Here is a 25,787-nt window from a genome sequence, read left to right as displayed (position 1 = left end):
GTGATAAAAACACATGCTCATTAGACTTGTGCATACTTCTGGGGAATGTAGCACATATAATTTTGCAGCTAATGAATGTGATTATTGTTTACTCTTACAACACTAAAATATATATATATATATATATATATATATATATATATATATATATATATATATATATATATATATATATATATATATATATATATATATATATATATATATATATACACTACCGTTCAAAAGTTTGGGGTCACCCAGACAATTTTGTGTTTTCCATGAAAAGTCACACTTTTATTTACCACCATGAGTTGTAAAATGAATAGAAAATATCGTCAAGACATTGACAAGGTTAGAAATAATGATTTGTATTTGAAATAATAATTTTTCCTTCAAACTTTGCTTTCGTCAAAGAATCCTCCATTTGCAGCAATTACAGCATTGCAGACCTTTGGCATTCTAGCTGTTAATTTGTTGAGGTAATCTGGAGAAATTTCACCCCACGCTTCTAGAAGCGCCTCCCACAAGTTGGATTGGCTGGATGGGCACCTCTTGCGTGCCCGTGCACGGTCAAGCTGCTCCCACAACAGCTCAATGGGGTTTAGATCAGGTGACTGTGCTGGCCTCTCCATTACAGATAGAACACCAGCTGCCTGCTTCTTCTCTAAATAGTTCTTGCACAATTTGGAGGTGTGCTTTGGGTCATTGTCCTGTTGTAGGATGAAATTGGCTCCAATCAAGCACTGTCCACAGGGTATGGCATGGCGTTGCAAAATGGAGTGATAGCCTTCCTTATTCAAAATCCCTTTTACCCTGAACAAATCTCCCACCTTACCAGCACCAAAGCAACCCCAGACCATCACGTTACCCCCACCATGCTTGACAGATGCCGTCAGGCACTCTTCCAGCATCTTTTCAGTTGTTCTGCGTCTCACAGATGTTCTTCTGTGTGATCCAAACACCTCAAACTTCGATTCGTCCGTCCATAACACTTTTTTCCAATCTTCCTCTGTCCAATGTCTGTGTTCTTTTGCCCATATTAATCTTTTTCTTTTATTGGCCAGTCTCAGATATGGCTTTTTCCTTGCCACTCTGCCCTGAAGGCCAGCATCCCGGAGTCGCCTCTTTACTGTAGATGTTGACACTGGCGTTTTGCGGGTACTATTTAATGAAGCTGCCAGTTGAGGACCTGTGAGGCGTCTATTTCTCAAACTAGAGACTCTAATGTACTTATCTTCTTGCTCAGTTGTGCAGCGGGGCCTCCCACTTCTCTTTCTACTCTGGTTAGAGCCTGTTTGTGCTGTTCTCTGAAGGGAGTAGTACACACCATTGTAGGAAATCTTCAGTTTCTTGGCAATTTCTCGCATGGAATAGCCTTCATTTCTAAGAACAAGAATAGACTGTCGAGTTTCACATGAAAGTTCTCTTTTTCTGGCCATTTTGAGCATTTAATCGACCCCACAAATGCGATGCTCCAGATACTCAACCTGCTCAAAGGAAGGTCAGTTTTATAGCTTCTCTAACCAGCTAAACTGTTTTCAGCTGTGCTAACATGATTGCACAAGGGTTTTCTAATCATCTATTAGCCTTCTGACACAATGAGCAAACACATTGTACCATTAGAACTCTGGAGTGATAGTTGCTGGAAATGGGCCTCTATACACCTATGTAGATATTGCACCAAAAACCAGACATTTGCAGCTAGAATAGTCATTTACCACATTAGCAATGTATAGAGTGTATTTCTGATTAGTTTAATGTTATCTTCATTGAAAAAAACAGTGCTTTTCTTTCAAAAATAAGGAAATTTCTAAGTGACCCCAAACTTTTGAACGGTAGTGTATATATATATATATATATATATATATTTTTTTTAAAGGATACCAGTACCAATACCAGTTTTCTCCAAGTTATACTGATACCAATAGTGTACTTTATTCGATACCCATAATATCAGTGCAGTGGCGTGTAGTATGGCCACTCTTTTTAATGTTTTTATAGTTTCCTTAAAGCAGGGGTCAGCTACCTGAATACATGTGCCATCATTGGCATGCAGTAGCTTAGATGCTATTAATTGTGGCAGCACACCAGGATGACAACATCTGCGTCCACATATTAATTTTCTAGTTTTGGAGCTGGAGTGTTCAGTTAGGAGTTCTGTTGGAATATATTAAGCCGACCATTTGGTTATTCATTGTACAGACAAAGCAGCAGAGTGTCAGGCAGTGACAGTAAAACTTATAAGTTCATTCTGCTGGGTCTAAGAGTTTGCTTCTGCGTAGTGAGGGATTGACATTATAATAATGTGGCACACTGATTGACAAGAGCATTTCAAAATGGCACGTTTCCAAAAAGGTTGCTGAACCCTGTCTTAAAGATATCGAGAACCGATATCCAGCCCTAATGGCACCCAAGGATTTATCGCACCCAGAATCCTGGTGTTGTCATAGATAATCTCTCTGTCAATATGTGTTTCCCCCAAACCTTTTCCTTCACCAAACCACGGAGGGGTGAGCTGTGCACTATTCGAGGGGAAAAATGACTTCACCACAACATTATATAATATTTAAAGTAGTTTCTTTATCAATTCAGTACGGATTTTAAGTTGAAAAAATCTCACAAACACATCTTTTTATGCAAATCGTTCAGGGCGGGTCTGAGAAAAGTCAAAACGTCAGCCACTGTTTGTGAACAATTGTTCACAAACAGTGGCTGACGTGTGAACAGTGTGAACAGTGTGAACACACTGTGTGAACAATTCTGAAATCATCTCATCAACTCATTGAGATGAAGCATCCGTCACCCCAGTCTTGGGAAATATCGGTGACTTAATGATGACCAAAAGTTTTGCATAAACACTAGCTTGTTGTGCAGTTCTCCTGCCCCCAAGTGGCCTAAAAATCAATCAAGCCAAAGATTTAACCAAGTAACTTCATCCAGATGCTCCTCTGAGACTTCTTTATACAAATATGTTTGTTTTCCCCTCAGAGTGGACAAACACTTGAAATCTCTCACACCACCAGGCCTGGAAATATGGAAGGAAACACTCTCTAAACATAGATTTTGGGAAAAAGTATGTTACGCAAGATGTATCAGATTAATTTTTAATTTAATTAATTTTGCATTTTTTTTGTGCATTTGTCATCTGATCCAGTTTTGTATGTGCACCATGGTTAATACTGCAGTATAAGGTGATACTTTAATCCATTTATATGACTACATTTGAGGTGATTCAGAGAGCTCCTCTCACACTCACACAGTAGAATCTGTGTTGTATTTTTTAAAGTTTGGTAATTTGAGTCATGCAGAGCTTCTAAATATTGTTCCAAATCATTGTTTTTATTTTTGGTAGCTTCAATAGAGTTAACAGTATTGGCTCTCATTATTCTATTACTGCAATCACAAAAGTCTCATTATGTCTTCTTTTTCCCATCACATGCTTCCTTTTATTCCCATCCCTGGCCTGCCTTTCCGTCTCTGGGATTTGTTTGCGGCCCCACAGCTCCCAGTTTCCCCAGTGTCCTCTCCTCAATCAGATGGACAGAGGCCTGAGGATCATTCTGTCCCTCCACGTCCCAGCAGCCAGGGTAAGCACCAGCCTCTGCCTCCCGAAATCATGTCAGCACCACGTCTCTATTTACACAGACAAAACAACCCATCTTATCTGACCCAGATTTCACATTAACTTGTAGAGTCCTGTTATGTGAAAGATTTCAAAATGTCAGACTTAAGCAACTTGAAAAGGGTTTAAACTGGGATGAATCTGCTGAAGGGTAACAGACTGCACCACTGATTGTTAAGAAAAGTCACAAACTAATTTTAACATGCTATAATCACATACAGTCAGTGTCAGAGACAGTTTCATAATGTAGTACTTCTCTTTATCTGTATACATTTACTACATTCCTTTTAAAATACAGTCAATCAGTTACTGTGTACGATAAATATGTCATTATATTTGTATTTTTTATGCTATATTTTAATCTATTTTATCTTTACACTTTTTAATGTCTTAGATTCCTCTTTTAATTTGTGTGATCACATTTTTAATAAGCATTTAGATCCTTAGATCCAAGATTTCCACCACCAACCACTGATCTCTGTAGTTCTGCATATAACAAGAAATAACAAAGAGGAATAACGTGATAATAAATGTACATTATGACATTCTTCGTGAAGGGTAAAACATGAGCGCCATCCACTAGCCAAAAAGACAATGGTCATGTATTTGTAAAATCTGTATATTTACTGTTGTACATTGATAATCAGCCAGAGGACATAAATACATTTTGCACATATAGTTGTTTTACTTTAAGCCACCTTAAAAGGTTTTTGCATTCGTCCATAAAGACCCAGTGTGAGGTAGGTCATCAGATACCACAAAGAAAATATGGCAATTCATGAATAAAATTACATTATATAAGTATTTGAAAAAACAAATGAACCTATTTTTGACTTTTGAAGTAAAAATCCAACCTGCTGTATTAGCCAAAACCGCCAAAGTGGATAAAAACATCACAATGAATTACAATTTTAAATCGGGTGTTTTGTATGTAATTATTAATACAGCCAACATAGAAATTAAAGGGACAGTTAACCCCAAAATTAAAAGTGCATATTTCCTTTTTACCTGTGGTGCTGTTTATTAGTCCAGATCGTTTTGGTGGGAGTTGCCGAGTGGTGGAGATATTGGCTGTAGAAATGTCTGCTTCCCTCGAATTTAATGAAGTAGATGGCACTCAACTTGCAGTGCTCAAAGTGCTGAAAATATGTTTTTAAATCGACAGCAATGAGTCTTCAGAATTGACCTATTTACACAAGATAATCCACAGACCTGTAAGCAGTTTCATGTAGGCATCTATTTATTTTCTCCACTGACCTACACCTGGTGATCATATTATTGTGCAGAAGGGAAGATGCTCACACCAAAACAATCTAAATTGAAATAGGACTACAGGTAACAGGGGAAATATTTAGTTTTGATTTTGGGTTGAACTGTCCCTATAAAGTTCAACAATAGAACAATGTTTTACACACCAACTACATGTTCACCTGTAAGTTCAAGTCCCCTCACTCTTGCCTTGCAATCCTATTTCTGATTAATTTTTGCAAGCAGAATAATAGATATTTTTTTTGTTATCCTTTCTGATGGTCATAAGGCCAGCATACTTTGATTTGCAGTTTACTGAAGTCACCTTGCAGATTTTGTGGTTGCTGGTGTGTGTCAAACATTTACCTCTTTTATATAATTTGGAGCCACAAAGGTACAGTCCAGAGAGCTTTGTTTTAGCGACTGAGACTGTTTTTCCTCCTTGTATTAATAGCTTGGCTTTTCAAACACAATTGAGAATAATCAAAACCACACCTACTCCTTATCCCAGGACAGAAGTTTCAAGATTGCTTAAATGCATGCTGACTCACATCTGAATTTCATGGGAATGTTTGTGTGACAGCTGCGTTCTTATCAGCTGAGGTATGCCGTTGGTTATCAAGCTTCAAACACATTCATAAGAGATCCGACCAGCAAATCAATTCAAAAAATGTAACAGTTTTACATTAACATAATTTCCTGAGCAAGAGGACCATTAAATATCAGACAGTAGAAATGTTCTCAAAGATAAAGATGTATTCATACATTCACATATTACAATAGTAAAATCACATAAAAAAACAAACAAACAAGTATTTACATATCACCCAAAACGCTGGGTCATGAAATGTTAACTTATGACAGTCTCTGTGATCTCTGCTCTGTTACACAATTCTGTTACCAGAATGACAAGCATTTCAACTTAACTTTACTCAGTTGAGTAATAGTTGGGAGTATGATTTTAAAGCATGTATTGGAACAAACAAACAAACAAACAAAAAACTAATTACAATTTGTTGTCATCATTGAATTCGTAAGATGTTTGCACACATAATTCCTTATACTGAACTTAATCTGTTTCATGGGGTCATATAAACCTAAAAAACATTAATTGCAGTAGTATTGGCAGTGCCTATGTTTATATTTAGCAGTAAATGATGCTAATACAGCTGAAATAATGCCACATTTATGGCAGGATGTCTTGTAATAACTAATGTGTTAAGAGCACTTGCGTCTTGAATAATTCAAATTCATGAATTTTAGAATAAGGAACAGTTGAATTCTAGTATTCATCTCTAACTTTGTATGTGTTGGTAATTTAAGTTTTTTAGTTATACAATTGGTGACAGTAAAGAAGAGATTTTGGAGCCCACAAAAAAGTCATGTCCTCGTTGTAATTTGGCTGATTGGTACTTTTCAGTTAGACTTTATAGATATATGTCATTAATGTGGACACAAAATTAAAAACAAGAATGAAGCACATGTATTTACAAGCAACTGATATATGCTGTGAACAAACAGCTCTGCTCTGCTCAGGTCACATCTGCACAACTGAACAAACAAAGTATACAAAAGCACAAATGCAGGGTGTTAAAGTTTAGTTTGTCTGAAAACTTTGACATAATCTTTACACTCTAGGTGACCTTAAGGCATGTGTTCCTCTCTTTGCTCTGTAAATATTTGCCATGTTTGCATGCACATAGAGGTACACATAGTCCGTTTTGTAGATGTGACATTTGCGTAGACAAATAGATTGTGTATACAGCAGGCGTGGGGATTTAAGTCACATGACTGGACTGAAGTCAGACTCGAGTCACAAATTTGATGACTTTAGACTCGAAAGAAAGACTTGCAGTTGGACATCGACTTAAAGTTAAAGCCATTATTTCCCAAAATGAGATGAGGTACATACAAGACAGGACAGACACATACAAAAATCCATTACTTTACTATGATTAAGTTCAGTTACACTTGTTTTGATAAAAAAAAATCTTAACAATAAAATACAGTGTTTAAGAATCATTCACATGAGTTTTTAACATTTGTATTATGATTGCTGTTTTGTTAAAATTACAGAATATGTACTCATTACTTGTTTAGCACTAAAACAAATTAGCACTTTGGACTTTTCTCTGGACTTGCCTGTCTTGACTTGAGACTTGACTTGACTCATCACCTGCTAATAGTTTAGTCACACTTGTTTTGACAAAGTTGTTTTAACAAAAAAATAAAAATTTTAAAAAAGTTAATGTTCATGATTTTTGTAAATTTTATATAATAGTACTTGGTTGTTAAAATGACATTATATTTGGTGAAAAGCACATTATGACTTGTTCAAGACTCGAAAATCAAAGTTTAGGACTTTGGACTTGCTTGTATTCACTTGGGACTTGAACTGGGACTTAAGTGCATTATGTCAAAAGATACCTGTGAAATAATGACTTAGTCCCACCCCTGGTATACAATGTATCAGTGTCATCAATCTTGTTTTCACAAAGTGTAGTCTTGGTAAAAAAAAAAAAAAAAGGCATTTAAGTCCTCTACAAAGTAGCTGAGAGATCTTTTTTTCTGCTTTTCCTCTAACTATGTTAAACCCTACAAAGTTTCCCTCCGTTGTGTCTTCACTTAGATTTCATGATCAGTTCACCTTGCCAAGGACATTGCACAATATTCCACAGCACAAATGTCTCATATTGTTGCAGTGTGTCACTATTTCAAACAAAACTATGACAAATACAAAGCAATAATGTATTTTATGATGCCACATACACATTCGTAAACTTTACATGAAATTCAACCTCAGACTCACCAACCAGTCAACCCCCGATGGTTGACTACTTAAATGAGTAAGCCATCTATTTATAGTCAAACAGTCACCAACAGACATGACCTCACACACTGTGCGATTACTAGCGATGACATCACCAAGGGGAGTAAGACTATCAGGGTGACTTATACATACACAATGGATTTTCTGAGTAAAGTATTGTTCAGTCTGGTTAAAGGCATGATTCATTACTTATATTGTGAGGGAATTTTTTTTTTTTTTTTACATTTTTTTAAATAATTTTGTGCACTGGATGTCAGATCTTTAAATCACCAGGCAAGAAAATTATCCCAGACAGAAAATATGTACAGTATAATTAAACCCACCTTTCTCTCTACATATAAACAGTAATTCAGATCCATACTAAATAAACAGCATTTCTCAGCTTCCTGTACTGGCCTTAGGATTAAGTCTTATGTAATAGAGGACTGGCCATGGCCTAATATGCGTCTATTTGGGGGTCATAACATGCACACATTTGATACCCCTGCTGAAAAAATCCATGTTTACTGCCTCTGACTTCTGTAAAACAAAATATTGTTTTCCTTTCTGGTTCCCTTTGTTTGGAACTTGTTTGGGACATGGTTATAGTTATTGAGCTATAATCGATTCACTATTAAACACTTATGCTTGTTTGGACATGGAAGCTTTGATACAAGACAGATTGCTGTGATTTCACAAATTGCATTTTACTTTTCTTTTCTTTCTTCTACTCAAACATTTGAAAGGAATTTTACATAGTCCTCTCTGTCCAAGAAAGAAAGAAAAACAGATGTGCATACTTTGGCTGAGGGGCATTCCCCTTAAAAAGAAAAAAAGCCTGATTTTTTACTTAATAAAATCTACTAACAGTGATATATTCTAGACTATTTGTTGAGTCTCGATTACAGTATATCTACAGTATGGAAAAACACATAAAACTCTATAACAGTACTTCCTATTTACATATGTACCTTGATATTATTTCTATTTGAGAATCAATACAAATAGACTCTTAAATAATTATTTTATGTATGTCTTGTCTTCATAATGCACTTTACCTTCAGAGCAATCTAGGAACTGATCAGCTATCAGTCTTACAATGATTTAACCTCTGGGGAATATTTTGGGGGATTTGATGTAGCCAGTGGATATTTGGATGAAGGACACCCGGGCTAAGACTCTTCGTGCAGCAGTCATAGTTTACAGTTTGAACTTGAGATTGGAAAATGGAGTTGGAAGGACATTTCTGATAAACTCTATAAACAGATATCTGCATATGAATGCAGATACATTTTTTTAAAAAGCAACTTAAAAGTTAAATTGTTGTCAGATGATAGCTGATGGGTACCAAAATTGCATTTCGGCCAATGCGCTCTGCCTCTTTTTCTCCACTCAAACTGTTCACCCGCATGCAACCATAGTCCGCTCAAATGTGGTCAATACTACTCAGATTCCAAACGGAAACCGGAACGCCTCCGATCCAAAATCTTGTCCCATTACTTACAGATTCTGCTTTCATACGCAGATGTCTGTTTATATTGCCTTCAGAGTCACCTTTCATAGAGTAAGTATATTTTTTGGAGTGAGTCAGTCTCAGGTAGTATTCTTTTAGGTTGTTCAGGTGTCAGCCCGTTTTTCTATAATTTCAAATAACAGTATTGCGTGTAGGATGCATTGTGTTTTCTGTGGAACTTTCTATTGACGCAGTTGCGTCTTTCAGTAAGAATGGGAAATAACTGCTGAGATAAAGACCTTTAAACTTGGTGCTGCAGAAGCAGTAGACCAGCGGATCCAGAAGACAGTCCATGTAGGAGAGAACCATGAAGCCGTCAAAGGCCACAGCAGCTATGTCCTCATTGACTTCTTTCCAATTTTGGACCCGGGCGACCAGCAGAATTATCCTTGCTATGGTGCAGGGGAGGAAGCAGATGGAGAAGACCACCATGACGGACATGACTAGGAAGACAGCTCTCTTCAGCTTGGTCTTATCCCCGACTGTTTTTTTCCTGAGTCGGTTGACGATGTGCACTGTGCAGTATACGAGGATGATGAAGGGGATGAGAATCTGGGTAAAGAAGACCACCTCTCGCAAACTGTCCACCACATCCTTAGATCAGAAAAAAAGGATCAACTTTATTTCACATTCATCGAGAACACAATCTCATTATTGATTGTTTGTCTCTACAAATTGTACATCAGGATATTACTTGTCAGTAGTTTAACTACTTTTCTCAACTTCTTTCTCTTTTATATTGTCAAATCTTAAAGGTACAGTTCACCCTGAAATCATTTTTTTTTAAAAATCCTTTAACCTGTAGTGACTCCATGACCCAGTTACTCAAGACAATCCACAGACCTTGTTGTGAGCACTTGTAGGAATATTTTAATTTTGCTTAACTACACCTGCCAACTGTACCATGCTTAGAAGAAGCCATGCAGCTAATCATGGATGAGATGCTCGAACTCAGTCCCAGATGTAAACATTTATGGTGTCCCCCTTAGCAAGTGGTGTTAGGTGAGAAAGCAGTGGATAGGCTCTTTCCTTCTGATTGACAAAGAGTGAAAATATGTAGTATTGATTTTTGGATCAACTGTACCCTTAATCTGTAACGTAACTTTTTACAACAACTGTCAAGTGTAATGGTCTCAAAAGTACAACATTTATCTCTGAAATACATTAGAGTAGAAATATAAAGTAAAATATATGCAAACCATTCTTCAAAAATGTCCCTAATGTCACTCAGTACTAGGAAATCTACTTACTTTTCCCCTCTGGTCAGAGGTATGTAAAAGTAGCCAACATTATTGTTTTGGTTTTTTTATTTTATTTGTGAAACTAGTCAGTGAAATAAATCAATAATTAGAATGACTAAAAGTAATGGATGAAGATTTCATCACTTCTGTTTAATGAGTGAGCAATTGTATAAACACAAGGTCCAAAAACAAAAAACTTGCTTCATCTCATTGCTTCTCATTCAGTATTTTGTGACAGTGAGGTACCTCATAGCGTATTGAGGTATGCTGTGAAGTGTGTCCCTATTGTGTGGTGCAGTTTGACACACTCCAGGTTTAACACATCTCAGCTGAAGCAATGTTGTGCGCCATGTCAGTGCAAAAATAGCTCTGAAAACAGGCTCTTTCTAAGTGGAGCTTTTGAGTGAGATAATCTCCAGCACTCTGTTCTCTTTGGGAGCACGCCATGGACCCGCTTTATTCATTTCTGATTAGGTCTCTCATTAGTTTAATCACATAAATAGAGTAATTTTCTTATTTTCAAGATCATTATCTTCTGTAACTTCAGGCTTAGGAACTGTTTGCACAAAATATTGCTGTATTTTACAGCGATGGACACTAAATACATCTAGTCTAGTACTTTATATAAGTGCAAATTTCAGGTATTGTGCTTTACTTGAGTCTTATCTTTCTTATCTTCTATTTCTTATCTTACTTCTACTCCACCTCATCTCCGAAGCAAATATTGTATGTTTTACTTCACTACATTTATTTTAGTTCCTAGTTACTTTTCAGTATGAGATTTCTACAAACAAAACATGTGAATAGCTTCTAAAATAAATTTAAAAAAAACTGAAAAGTTTATACAAATACAGCTGAAAGTCAATTGACCGAAAATTGTCACCTATTTTGATCATTGTTTAAGCCAGTGATCCCCAACCATTTTCTGTAGGGGGCCCCTATTTTTATCAATGAGTTAACTGACGAGCCCTAACTAAATTACATATTTTTTTTATCTTGTTATATTCAGAAAATCAGTGTCCTATTCAGTCCCAATAGTGCAATAACTGCAGGAAGTTTCTGTAAAACAAGCAATTTGGTTTAAATTTGAGAAATGAATATTGCACAAGCGATGAGTTTTCCTGGTAACTTTTAGGAACTTTTTGTTTGATTGTTTGTTGGAATTATGTATATTTTTCAATTTTTGCAATAACACTTACCTAATAGGCCTTATTCCTGACAAATTAAAAGTGATCAGTTGATCAATGGAGAAAATAATTAGAAGATAAATTATGTAACTCATCATTAGTTAATAATTCAAAAAGAGAAACTACAACAGTAAACTCCCGATTTTACATAAATACACGAGTCATTACAGAGTATTTTCAGTGTTGTATTTGTAGTTTTCCTTAAGAATCTGAATACTTCCTCTTTCACTGTTCTTCATGTGTAAACTGTGTTGCATAAATGTGAATGACACAGCTTTGGATGTGATGACATCAAAAAACGTGCTCACTCAGCACTGTGTCGCCACAACTCACAGCTTTTGAGTGTGACAAACATGATATGAACATGCCCTTACAAAAGAAAAATTTTCCAGTAAAGCACAACGGTTCAGAATGAGTCATTTTCTGCTTGAATACTTTGTCATTTCTTGTCATTTCACTCATCTCATGGCTCGCACTATACCAGATTTCTGGAACCGACTCTACTAATGCCAAACCAAACTAAACTTGGAAAAGGAATACATAGTTACAGTTTAGACAAATTACACATTCAACATGGAAAAATTTACCTTAATCAATGCGTCTTCTTTATCAGCACCTGGGACATGGCTGTGGCTGTTGCAGCAGTCAAAGTTCTTGAGCATGGTGGGAATAGTGAGAGGCAGAAGAAGCAGCCAGATGAGGATGGAGATCTGTGGAGATTTCTTCAGAGCTCTCAGAAGATTCTTTCGACCAGGGTGCACCACATTGAAATATCGATCAATAGAAGTCACCGTCAGGAAGGCAATACTGGCTCCTCGGTTTAAAAACAACATGAAGAGCATTGCTTTGCAAACTGCATCGTTGTCACTTCTCCTCTCCCCTTGGATGAAGTTGTATGCCTTTATGGGCAAACAGAAGAGCAGTAGGATGTCAGCCAACACCAGGTTGAAGAGGAAAACGTTGTTGGTGTTGGATTTCCAGAATTTCAGCTTGAATATGAAGAGGTGGAGGACTGATGCATTCAGAGGCAAAGCCAGGATGAAAATCACAATCATGAGAGCTGCAAAGAATTTATACAGTGCCTTGTTTGAGGCAAGGCAGTCCTCAATGTGTTGGTAAGTTTTGTTTGGCATCGGACCACTCAAAAACGCTAGCTCGGCCATGAGTGAATATTAATTACAAGCTTTGCACAAAGAGCAAAATGTTCTTTTCTAAGCTGCCAAGGAAATCACTTCACACGTGAAGTCTCACCCAACAATCACACACACAAAAAACCCGCCTAACAAGTTTTTTCAGTGTCTTCAGTTGTAATCCTCTTCAACTCTTTCAGTCCTTGCTCTGGTTCCCAAAGTCATTCAAGATTGAGAGTCCTGTTTTTGTGAGAATTAGGTCTGGAAGTGATTCCACTCAACTGTGGAGAGCATATGGGTGACGCCTTCTTTTACTTGCTTTTCAGTTCAGCCCTCTGCTTGTAGCTCCGCCTTTTATAGCCTGGGGAGGTGAGTCACCCAGTTACTTTTCCACTGTGGGACCAGTGGCACTCACATGCCAAGACCAGGCTGCAGCATTTAAAATACAAATGACCCATGCTCCATATCTAACCAGGAAAGTAGGACTTTTAACTAAACATTAAACTAAGCACAAAAATTGAGAGATGTCTTTGAGTGATCAAGCACTGTGGTGTGGTGTCAGCCCTGACAAGCCCTGTGTGCAAGTCAGAACACTCACTGATGGCTCAAGCTGATATAATGTTTGACAGACAGCTAATCGTATGAAAAAAACAACCTATGGAAGCATTTTTTTGCAAAGCATGCTGCTATTCCCTGGCACAAACTGTGAGAATGAACCATTTTGCTACTCTGAGGGGCTTCAGTAAATCCCAGAAGCTACTGAATGACTTACAGTTTGTCATGAATGACAGCTTTTGAGCATCTCAGCCTATTACTTCCTGGCTCACTGTCACTTTTAAACTATAGGTCTATCCGGCACATGCTAAAAATGCTAAAAGAAAAATAGAGAAAATTGTCCTCAGAGTACGCAGATGTGGATCTCTGGGAATTGATGATAGATGGACATGAGTGTACGAGGAGATGGATATAGTGCTTCTGTCAACGTTTTCTACTATGTAAGGACAAGTGAAATGAGTTTGCATGGAATGTTGTATCCCAAGGGAGGAGGATTTCTTTAAGGGAGGAGGAGAAGGGGGTTAGCCCTAGGCCTCACGCTTCTCTGCATGCCTCGAACTTTGCATGCTTCTAGCTCCTTCTCTGCAAGACAAAACACGCTCAAGAGATTGACTTTTAGAGACATGGCAAGGACGTGACCTCTCCCTAGATCAGGTTTATGATGTGCCACCTTTACACAAGATTAGGTACATGAAACATGACAGTAATTATAGTACTTATATTATAAATCTATGTGTCAATTTTGTTTGTTTTCAGAGCATTTCTCTCACGTCATCGAATGGTTTTACTGTTTTATTGCTTTTTCAGATTTTTGCGTTTATTAACTTCAATCTGATCGATGGTTTATAATGAGTGACCCCTCCATTAAACCTTGATTTAATTAACTCTTCCTTGGCTTGGCTTTGTCAGATGAGTATCTTTTCTGTGCTTCTTTTGTTTTAAACTGATCCTTGACCTCCCTCTCCTGTGCTCCCTCCTCAGGCAATGATTTAGTTGTACATTGGGTTATTCAGTTAACTATGCAGTGAATCAAGGTGTAATTAAAACCCAGCAGTCTGGTCTGCTGGCCCTCTGTAGCACAGCAGAACATTTGCAACCTGGAGGATTATGACTTTATGACTAGGATTGATAGTAGAGAAATTTCATGTTGTATTTTTACATGCTGCCACTCTCTCAAATTGTTAATAAACATATGTAAATAGGAGACATTTATTTAGAGCAGGGGCGCCTAAAGTAGGGGATTTTTTGTTGTGTCTTTTTCTTTTCTTTTTTTCCCTTTTAAACATTATTTAAACCCTCAAACTCCTTTTATTCCTTTGTAAAGCAATATATATTGGTATTTAGTAGTGCTGCTGATTGATTTAGGTCCAAGGTTGAAATCTGGCTATTGCAATTGAATGCCCCCCCCCCCTTTGACTTTTTTCACATTCCAGGGTTGAGGCACTCATGCCAAAAGTTGGGTCTAGTAACTCTTTATATGTGTGTCAAGTCAGGACTCGCAGTGTAGATAGTTGATCTGTCAGTGAACTTTTAGACCCATTTTCTAGCAGAAGAAAAAAAGGAAATTTCTATTGTAATTTTTTAAATTACAATACCCAGGGGTGTACCCTGCCTTCCGCCCGATGGCAGCTGGGATTGGCTCCAGCCCCCCCAACCCCCAACCCCCAACCCCTCCCTCCCCCACCCCGCCCCCGCCCCATAACCCTTGTGAGGACGAAGTGGTTAGGGAAAATGAATGAATGAATGAGCCCAGGAGATAGCATTGATGAAGTGAGAAATGAACAAACAGGTAGACACAAAAGGCATTTGAATTATTGGAACTTGGGATCCAAGGATCCATTTTGCATCTTAATAGTACAATACAATACACTTCAATAGGTGTGTTTTTGGTCTGTGGTCCACTATGAAGTTTCAGTTTTGGCACTCCAAGGGCAAAGGTTGATTTACAATTACCTCTCTTATTATGGGAAGTATGGGCAATCATGATTAATTTATGCACTCCGACTTCTTTTATGATGTCGATCTTCTGTAAACAAAATCTATTCATGTTATCATGTAGCAGGGAAATGATTTCAAGTAGTTTTGCAAACCACAGCTTATTCCCAATTATATTCAGTATTTCTCTTTGCAGAAAGAATAAGGAAGAAAGCGAAGAGGATCTTGGCAGATTGCTCGCATTCCCTCTACAATCAGCTTGAACTCTTGAGCTCTGGGAAGCGTAATAAAGCCCCTCTGGCAAAAAAAAAAGTATTTAAAAGTCCCTCATCCCAAGTGCCTTTAATATTCCTATATCAGTCAAGTGACTTGAATTTTAAACCACAGGCAGAAACTGGTGTGAACTGATTTAATGTGTTAAGTGTTTATAATGACCTTGTCTATATGTTTGTTTTACTAAATGCTAGTCTGTTTTTTTTTTAATTGTCAAAATTGACAAATTTTCACCATGATATCTTCTTTCCTACAAAACTTGTGGTTTCTGTTTTTGTCATACCGCCCCCATTATTGTGCTTCAGATTTTAATTACTGAAAGAGTTGGCTCATACCACATGAAATACCGAGATGATAACTCTCATGTTGCTGCACAAACTGGTGTCTACAGATGCCGTTCCAAAGTCTTTATTCTGTCAATAAACAACAGAGATAAGAACTATAAGAAATATTAATATTTGCAGTCTTGAATTTTGTCCGCCAAGATTCATTAAAAAGTGAGATTTCATCGGTTAGTTTTTAAGTTATTGATATTGATATTGATATTTAAGTTATGTTTATTGGGTTTGAATCCAGCAGGACTCTGAAGAGTGTAGCTGTGAATCGCAGAGGAAAATCTGTCAGTCAAATTAACAATCAGACTTCTGTACTCAGTGGAGTCATAGGCTGGCTTGGCAAACTAACACTTACTGTAAAGTTGTACCTGCCGCTGTAACTCACGGTGAAGCTGAGTTTTCTCACACTGTCACCCATACTATCTCACAGGAGGCTGTGATGTTTGGCACTCATCCAGTCACATGGTTTCAGCTTCCAGCTTGCACTGTAAAGCTTTCAATCCTTTCTTTACATTAAAATACTGTATTTTAAAGAGACAGTTCACCCCAGAATTAAACATGCTTACTTTTTTTCTCTTACCAGGGGTGGTATTTATCAGTTTAGACTGTTTTGGTGTGAGTTGCAGAGTGTTGAAAATAACAGACATAGAGATGTTTGCCTTTTCTCCAAGCTCAGCTGAGAAGAACGCCATAAATGTTTACAACTTGTACTGTCATGAGCACAAAACTCTCGTCCGTGAGTAAATGCACGTTTGCTTCTGGGTGGTGATACAGTTGGCGGGTGTAGTCTGGTAAGTTCCTACATGAAACTGCAAACAATAATGTCATGATTTCTGAAAAGAGACTCAAATGCGTGTTTTTGACATTTTAAGCACCACAAGCAGAGTGCCATGTAGTTTCATTATTTTGAAAAGAAGGCAGACATGGCCAACATCTCCAACACTCAGCAGCTCATGCCAAAACAATGTAGACAGATAAATAGAACCAAAGGTAAGAGGGAAAATATGTAGTTTTGATTTTGGGGTGATATGTCCCTTCAAACTTTGTCCTGCCCTGTCTTTTCTCATTTAGATGCAACTAGATCCAAAAAGGAGACAGCACAGCAGAGGCACTTACCTGCCACTACAGGGACTCACCAGACTATAAACCAACTCAGCCCCTCTGTTAACCCTGAAGACAGGTACTCAGACAGCTGACCTACAACTCTGGAGGCTTTGGGTTGTCTAAACCGGCTTGTATTACACATACTATAAAGCAAAATATGTGTGTCACTTCTTTGTTATCTGAAAGGAAACTTTTCTGCTTTTACGTATTTTCTGTCATTGTAACATATGTGGTAATCTTTGACAGTAAAAACCTCAGACTTCAGACTGTTCTAAGCACTATGTTTCTAACAGTTTCATCTACTTTTAAACAAGCTGATGTCAAATCAGGACAAATTTCTTCATGTTGCATGCAAGTGTTCACATGACATACAGTGTTCCCCACAGAATCAGAATCTATTTATGGCGGTAAATTATTTATTCAATTCATTTTTGTGTGTGTGTGTGTTTGTGTGTGTCCCTTTTTTTTTTATCATTCAGTGCCCCCTCTTTAAAGTCAGGCGTTCTTTGAGAAACTGTGAATGCAGCGCAGGCAAAACTTATCATGAGTTGTTTTTGTGCCTCAGCAGACTTTTGAGTCTCAGTGTGGATAACTGATTAGTTAATTCGGTCAAAGCTGGTCAGATCAATGGATGAAAGGAGAAGCAGAGTGCAGAGTAAGTGAATGCCATTTTTTAGACCAGGTACGATGAATGGTTAAGTTTCACTTTAACTGTGCTTGGGGTTCTACTGCTTCGCCTGTGACAACAGTACACTTTGCACTCTGAGTGTGCTGCAATGCATAACCACACGGTAAATATATATTTCAGTTGAACTCTTAATGACCAGTCCAGCTCCAAAAATAGAAAATCTATTTGTGTCAATATATATATTAATTGTGGCTTCCTGCCAGGAATAAATGATTGTGTGGGAAGATGTACAATGCTACATGTGGCTACATGCTATCATTGGGAAAATTTAATTCTGGTTATCAGTGTTTTTAATTCTCCTCTCATTTTCTAGCACGACCATGCCCAGGTGTGAAACTTTTGGTTTAGAAGCTTTTATTGGTTGTTTTTGGTCAAAAGTGGCACTATTCTCTGTTAAAGTAATCCCCCCAGCTGCAAGCAGGGCAGGCTGGGCTTTTTCAGGAGTAGAGAGTAGCATTGCAGACAGAGGGTAACAGACAGTATTTTCTGAACACTAAAGTAAAGTGATTTCCCATAAGAAATCAAAAAAATCAAGTATGAACTTTAAATGAGCATAAAAGGTCTCCTTTACCTTTTTGTTTAATATTTTCTTTTCCTTATTTTTTTTCCAAATATATTTTACTTGTTCTTTTCTCTGCCATGGCACCAACTCTGAACAGATCTGCTGTGAGGGAAGAAGAGACCCCAAGGGAACGTGCAGAGGAGCAGCTGAAAGTGCATGAAATCTCTGATCCAAAACAGCTGCAGGTACATTACATAATAGTATAGTATATATTGTGCAGAAGTTCACTGAGGCATTTTGTTCTGTACTGCTGTTGGATAACTGACTCCAATTTCCGTAAGCTACATAATAAGCAACAAAAACAAGAGCAAACACCAAATCACCAAATCTCAAACACAAAGAATGACTAATATCAAAGAATTAATGTATATCTGCATTGTTCTTTTAATCTATAGTGGAATGAATACGTGTCATATTTTATCCTGAATCATATTAATGAAAGAAGATGAAGGGACAATCCATTACAATTTAGCTTCACTTTTTATTAGCACAACACACCAAAATTATTAAAAGCTGGCCAAAACCATTGTTTTCTGTCCAATTAAATAAAAAGCTGCCCAATTAAGAAGAAAATGGCTAAAATTCACTTTATTAAATTTCAAAATTAACATGCATGTGTGACTCTGATATCATTTTTCTTCAATTGTTATTTTTCAGAACCTCAGTGGGACATTGACAGAGAGACGTTGCTTCTCACGAGAGAGTGAGGGCGTTTCCAGGATGGACAGAAATAATTTGAAGGTCACTGATCAGCAGAGGGTCCAGAAGAGGGCTTCCCTCAGCCAGCAGCAGCCCAGCAGGAAGTTAAACTCCGACATCCAGAGGCGCCCCTCTGCCCCATCTACGGTCTTTAAATACGGAGGAACACAGTTTGAAACCTTCCAGTCTTTGACCTTTCAGACTGATGGCCGAGAGACTTTACAAGACTTCAGCTCTGGTTCATATCATTCCCAGACACAAGAGATCCAGCCTCATGCTGAGGTCTTTTCCCAGGTCTGCGGCCAAGAACAAACTTGTGTCAACACTCCATTCATGCCCCAACCTGAGCCTCCACCTCTCCTTGGAAAACAGATATCTAATATTAATATAACAACTGACAGAGAAGAGGAAGTTAGCCAATTACAAGACAGAAAGTCAGGAGTGGCATCCCGTTTGCAAGAAAAAGAGAGCCGTCATTCGGTAGAGACAGAATGCAGAATTAATCAATCACTCTCTGAGCCAACGCCCTGTGTTTGCAACTCCTTCACAGAGAAAAGAGTGAGGCACCAAGAAATGGAAACCATGGGTGAAACTACAGGGAAGACTGTTGAGGAAGATCAGGTGAAAGGTCAGTTTGAATTCACAGCACCTCATAGACAAACGGCTGTGAGTTCATGTGGTGACACCTCAGAGCATCTCTGGGAACAACCCCGGCAGCAGAACAACAGACATTTCAGCATTTCCCCCCGTTTTAGGGACAACAGAGTTTCCCCTCGGGCCGGCAGAAATCAGGAAGTTATTGTTAGTTTTAAGGCCTTGAGCGACCACATAGAGAGAGTCTCAAGCTTTGACATGGAAACTCTATCCACAAGCTGTGATGAAACGAAAACATATTTTCATCTCTGCCAGTGCAGCAAGTCAGGACCAGGAAGCAACGCAGGCTCAAACTGGGTCAAAGGTCAAAAACATGGTACGACAACAACAGCAGCATTTTGTCTAAGTGCGCCAAGCAACACAAGTCAAGTCCCAACACCTCTGAAGCTCGGTACATTTCCCACGCGCTCCACTAAAAGAAGCACTGCTGATGGTGGCAGTGAGGATGACGATAACCCACTATCCCAGTGTCACCAGTTTCCCAAGCCCCCATCCCCTCCCCCATGCCTCGGCCTCCAGGATTCCAATTTAAACCTTTCAGAGGATGATTATGGCAGGGAGTCTGTCCAGGGACGGATGTTTCCGAGGATCCAGAAACAGGACCAGAGTCTTGGATCTGGATTAGGGCCTCAACAACAGTCCTCTTCTTCCCGCTCCAACAGAGAGGATAAAACTCAGGGTCACTCTAATGGTAATTTTGACATATATCTAACCAGTCTGATTTTCATATTTTTCACTTAATCTGCATCCTAAAATTGTTTTCATAATGCCTCCATGTGGGCAATAATTAAGGCCAGAGCCATTATGTTTTCAGTTGTCCATCCGTCCTTCTGTCCGTCCATCTGTCCCATTCTTGTGAACACAATGTCTCAAGAACACCATGAGGGAATTTCTTCAAATTTTGCAGAAATGTCCACTTTGATTCAAGGATGCACTGATTAGATGTTGGTGTTCAGGTCAAGGTCACAGTGACCTTTTGTACGTCTCATTCTCATGAATGCAATATCTTATGAACGCCTTGAGGGAATTTCTTTAACTTTGTCACAGACTTCCACTTTGGCTTACCAATGAACTGATGAGATTTGGGTGGTGAAATGTCACTGTGACCTCACAAAACATGTTTTTGCTGACGAGATGGTGATATTTTATATCCAAAAGGTCACAGGTGCTGAATTGATGACACTAATCTTGGGTGTCCGCCTTGAAACTGTGCTGATTGCATGAATTGTCTTTGCTGCCGAGGGGAAGATGCGTGTTAAGCGTTCACGTTTTCACAGACACGGATGTTAACTGAAACTGCAACTTGACTGGTTTGTAGAGGCATACAAATGCAAGGCAGTACTCATAGTTTATAAAATTCAGTTTTTTAGTGCTCCCTCCAGGATTCTGTTCTTTTCACTAAAGAGTGTTTCATGCAGATTATTGATGAAAATTGACATACTGATATAAGCTTCATATGTCTTGCTCTGATCTTGTACTCAAGTAAAGTGGCCATACCCGAGTGCAAAAACACTGCTTTAGATTAAAATTTGCCTTCAGCATTTTGCTTAAAGGTCCACTGTGTAGGATTTAGGGGGATATTTTGGCAGAAATGGAAGCCATGTATATTTACATAGGGAGCGTGTCCTCATCCACAGAGTTTCCCATGTTGCACTGGCATGTTTCTACAGTAGCCCAGAGTGGACCTAACTGGCTGTTTAAGGCTTGACACAGCAAAGACGTTTCAGCTGGTTGCAATCTGCAATCCTCACTGCCAGATGCCAAACTCCTACCCACTGTTTCTTTAAATAAAAGTATATAAGTATCAGCATCAACATATACTTTAAGTACCAAAAGTAAAACTAATCATCATATAGAGTGGTGTATTTTAGAACAACACACATTATATTATTGGATTACAATTATTGGTACATTAGCATATTCATCTTTTGAATGTTGCAGCAGGTAAAGCTGTCATCTGCATTTTAAAAACTGAGCTTAGCTGTCAGCCTAATTTCATAAATTAAAATGTCAGTACTTACCTCTGAGATGTAATGGAGTGGAAGTATAAAATAGCATATAATGAAAACACTGAAGTTCAGTATAAGTACCTCAGAAGTGTACTCAAGTGCAGTACTTAAATAGATTTACTTCCTTATTTCTGCTACTGCTATGCACCTACAGGGTTCTATCTTTGACGTGCATCATGCTGAGTGATTTGGGGCATTCCAGGGGCACTTTAGGTAATTTTTAACGAGGCTTGCTGAATGTATTTGGGCCACACTTGGATACAGGCTCGAACCAAAGAGAATACATTATCATACAATATAGGTTGGCATGTTAGAAGCTCATTTCTCTCAGAGGAAACTTCTTGTTTTTTTTATGTGCAGAGTTTTGAATATGAACATAAATGAATCCAGTCCTTATTTTGTGCAAAAATATATTCTGAAGTTATCTGGCGCAAAAAGAAACATGAGGAATTTTGAGCATATCCTTTAATTGCCTCTCCACTCAATAATGTGTTTTGTTTGTTACTGATTCACTTTAATTTCTATGTAAAGCACACAAGTATACATGCAATTTTTATAATTCTGCATTTCAAAAGTTTTGAAAAGTTTTTTCAATGTCTAGGTGGTCAGAAAATGTTGTGGATACACTCGCTGAAACCAGAAAGCAAACCTGATGGTACAGATGTAACAAAAATGGCACAAGCAAAGAGGGGATTTTGCAGGTAAAAAAAGCTTCAGGTTATCTGATACCATGCAAAGCATTTTTTGTTTTTTTGTGTCACGTGTTACTATATCAACTAATCAACAATCTTTTACATCTATGCAGCACTGTTTAGGCTCAGGAAGTAGCTTGGTGTCATTTTTCTCAGTAAAGCTAAATGCCAGCCTAAGCTTCCTTCCTGGTTTATCATCATATCTTGTTTTTCTTTCTACAGAATGTACGCACACAAAACGACATTCAAATCTAGAGAACAAAATGTCACCACTTTACATTTGACCTTTTACAGTAAGCATATTTCAGTTCCATGTTTACCAAAAAACAAAAAACTGTTTTACAGGATTATAATGAAAGCAGTAATGGAAGGTTTCTTCAGACTGCAGTACTCAAAAGACCCTGTTTTACTGTTAGATGGATCGCCATGAACTTTGGTACAGACATCGGTGCCTCAAATTAATTGTAATAACTCTGTTGTCCTTTTATTTTTTATCTAGCCCCACCATTAGGTCAAGTGTTGAGTTTGTGATTACCAAAAATATCTGCAAAACTACTATTATTTCCATCAGCCTCAGCTGCACTTTGTGTACAGTGCTAATAAGCAAATGCTATCATGTTAATATGCTAAACAAGGTGGTGAATGAAATTATAGACTCTTGGGAATCTTGTTTTATGGTGTCTAATACTTTGCATAATTTGTTGCGTTTCTGTGTTTTTATGCAGAGAAAGATCGGATGATGAGCTGAAGAGGAGTCAGGACATGACAAATCTACACAGTCTGCACATACTGGAATCCACAGAAGTCCAGGTCAGTTTTTAGTGGGAGGAAATGTGTCCTTGTGTCAGACCAGAGGCCTGTACTGTGAAGCAGGATCTTGAGTTAGCAAGGCAACTTTAGGGTTAACTGTTTTTGTGTGTTTTTTTTTTTCAGTACTGTGAAGCTTGTTAATTCTTTACTGGAATTATCACTGTGGTAGTTAATGCTGAACAGCTCAACTTCTCTAGAGCAGGTTAACTTTAGAGTATCAAATCACAACTTGACAACACACACTAACCACTGACTAATCAGAACCCCCCCAAAAAAAAAACAAACTGGAGCCCGATATTAGCAAAAGTCAGGAGTGACAAGCAAAAAAGTGTAGCCTGTATATTTTTAGTCAGTAGAATCATTTCATTGCTAGAGGTTGTCTATTTAGACTCTCTCTCTTTTTTTAAACAGAGCTTCTAATAAACTGAAAGCTTGCTTATGACACTAACCACATAAAAATGATTTTGGCTTCGATTTAATTGTGCAAAGTTTATTTTATCCCTAAAGTGACAGCGGGCAGTGTGGATGATTTTTTTTTTCCATCACTGCTGCTCAGAATAACAGGAGACGCCTGTGTGACGGATAATGGAAAGATATATGAAATATTTTCTTTTTATTAGAAAAATAATCTACACACTGTTTATTTGCTCACATGATTATAAAACAAAATGCATGGTTCTGATGGTGTCACTGGTAAAAAAGAACTCCTCTCACATGAATGCCCTTAATTTGAGCTACTTGATAACCAGCTTCATGAAACCGGTTATCCAACGTTGGCCAGTGTTAGGGTTAATGAAGCCCGATAACAAAAAGATATGTTGGGTTTGCTGAACTTGCTTCGTAGTACAGGCTTCTGATGTTTTAGGACAAGTAGGTCCTGGGTCCATTCTGAATGGACCACAAGTGACTTGTGAACACGTCAAGTTATTTTGAAGTACAGTGAATTTCTGGCACAAAGCTTTTATTCTGAAGTGCTGTTTATTATGCCATTTTTTCCTCGGTATTCTAAGCCAATGTGTTGTTTATATTTTGTGAAATAAATCCGAATATGTGGCGATTGATCATGTGTGGACCTTGAACTAATGATAATGGAGAAATCTGAACCAGTTGGAAACCACTGTGTCAAAAGTAGACTGCTTGGATTTTATACTAACTTCAACAAAAACAAAAATAGGATGTTTTTCACTCGCTATTATCCACTGTTCTTTGGGACATGAGCTATATCAAGCTGTAGCAACACATATTTGTTTGGTCTAGGTCTTGTCATGCTGTGTTGACAATAATAAAAACATAAGAGAACACCTGCATATCCTTTACGCTGTAAAAATACTGATTTGGCAGCGAGCATGCTGCATTCTTGCTTCACAAACTGTTTCTCATGACATCATCGGCCCGTTTCACAACACCACCTTTCCCACCAAACTGCACACACACACATTTGATTGGCCTCATATGACACAATGGAATGAACTCCTTTCTTGTGAAACAGACTGTCTTATCTCTGTCGGTGCCTTGCTTCTGTAATAATTTACCATCCCGCATTTCTGCAAAACTCCAGTATTCCCTGAAGCCATGAATACCACCCACACCTACAGCGTGCATGCTGCAGAACTGGTACCACCAGTGTTTCATTACCATTTGCATTTAGATAAAAAGCTCTTTGATAGCAGCACTTCAGCAATACTTTCAGATATTACTTCTGCCTTTCAGTACAAGCATTAAGAGTAAATGTGAAACCTGCTTTGGCTGGACAACAATAGACTGTGTTGTAGATGGTTTTGTTTATGGGAAGCAGGGTGCTGCCGGGAAATGACGTGCAATTATCTGACTAATGTTGGATTTACCTGGAAACTCAAAAGGTCTTTATGTTAATCCATGTTCTTAAGATTGACATTAGTGATTCACACTCTGGCAAATGTGTGCAGCGCCTACTTTCCCATTGACTACTTTACGTTTTTGGAACAGGCCTGCACAAGTCACTGCCTGTTCTTCTCTGATGTTGTTCACCTACTTGTCATACTGGAAACGATTATAATCTTCCCTATCAAACTGTGTCAGGAGGCGTGGTAAAAGCAGCTATTATTTGTCAGCCAAAGAAACCTCACATACTGAGAGAGTACAATGCAAACAGTATCTTTGTTATGAACGTGAGAGACAAGGCTTCAGGTGTGTTGTTTTGCAGAGAACTTTAGAGAGATGCAGGATGCTTGTGCAAAGATTTTGAGTACTCCCCAGATAAATGAGAAATGGCTTTACTTTACTCAGAGTCCTTTTTTGCTAGACATAATTAAATTTAATCTTTAATTTCAGCTCATTAACACAGTATAATGTGCCGTAATTTAGAATTCCAAGGAACAGCTGCTTGCAATAGATTGATTGATTGGGAAAAGGCTGAGTCAGCTTTTTATCCTTGAAAGATCATGAATACGTAGAATTTTTCCTCTCAGACATTCAGCACGTCCACATTTCTGTCTCCATTTGTTTTTCCCCACTACGTGATCATTTTGGAGGCTGTAGTTCGTGTTGCCGGTGAAGTATATTGGGCGAAATTGACAGATATGTCTTTTATCTTGTTAACAAAATTCATACCCATAAGGATAGGCTGAATAACGGAGACACCTCTCTGTGAAACAAATGGCCACAAAGTGGAATCAACACTTCGATGAAGCATTTTCAGCAAAATGAACACTGCCTCACTAAAACCAAGTCAACATGTATTTTCACTCATTCATTACAACA

At 38.1% G+C, this 25,787-nt stretch overlaps 2 protein-coding genes across 6 annotated transcripts in view; one reads left to right on the top strand and one right to left on the bottom strand.

The window, feature by feature from the left end:
• Positions 1–25,787, top strand: part of LOC121955871 (uncharacterized) — a 49,767-nt gene that overhangs the window by 17,130 nt on the left and 6,850 nt on the right. For all 5 annotated transcript variants that reach the window (XM_088089018.1, XM_088089017.1, XM_088089016.1 and 2 more), the window contains 6 exons: positions 3,485–3,569; positions 16,902–17,010; positions 18,282–18,369; positions 18,842–20,228; positions 22,148–22,247; positions 22,964–23,048. In XM_088089018.1, coding sequence (XP_087945144.1) covers positions 3,485–3,569; positions 16,902–17,010; positions 18,282–18,369; positions 18,842–20,228; positions 22,148–22,247; positions 22,964–23,048 — 1,854 coding nt within the window. The remainder of the gene's footprint in view (positions 1–3,484; positions 3,570–16,901; positions 17,011–18,281; positions 18,370–18,841; positions 20,229–22,147; positions 22,248–22,963; positions 23,049–25,787) is intronic.
• gpr31 (G protein-coupled receptor 31) lies at positions 5,589–13,671 on the bottom strand. Its single transcript, XM_042503005.2, has 2 exons — positions 12,190–13,671; positions 5,589–9,768 (listed from the first exon to the last, which is right to left on the bottom strand). The coding sequence occupies exons 1-2, from the start codon at positions 12,763–12,765 to the stop codon at positions 9,307–9,309; spliced, it is 1,038 nt and encodes a 345-aa protein (XP_042358939.2). The 5' UTR covers positions 12,766–13,671; the 3' UTR covers positions 5,589–9,306.

This window comes from Plectropomus leopardus, chromosome 16, assembly GCF_026936395.1.
Source record: "Plectropomus leopardus strain MGB_pleo_1.0 chromosome 16, ASM2693639v1, whole genome shotgun sequence".
Taxonomy (NCBI): Eukaryota; Metazoa; Chordata; class Actinopteri; order Perciformes; family Serranidae; genus Plectropomus; species Plectropomus leopardus.
The sequence above is the reverse complement of the archived record's forward strand: the minus strand, read 5'-3'. Positions and strand labels throughout refer to the sequence as shown.

Bases quoted from the DNA above. Each gene is read 5' to 3' on its own strand.
- gpr31 (XM_042503005.2), bottom strand. From the start codon at position 12,765: ATGGCCGAGCTAGCGTTTTTGAGTGGTCCGATGCCAAACAAAACTTAC. The intron at 9,769-12,189 runs GTAAATTTTTCC...TTCTGATCTAAG, and splicing joins AAGAAGACGCATTGATTAAG to GATGTGGTGGACAGTTTGCG.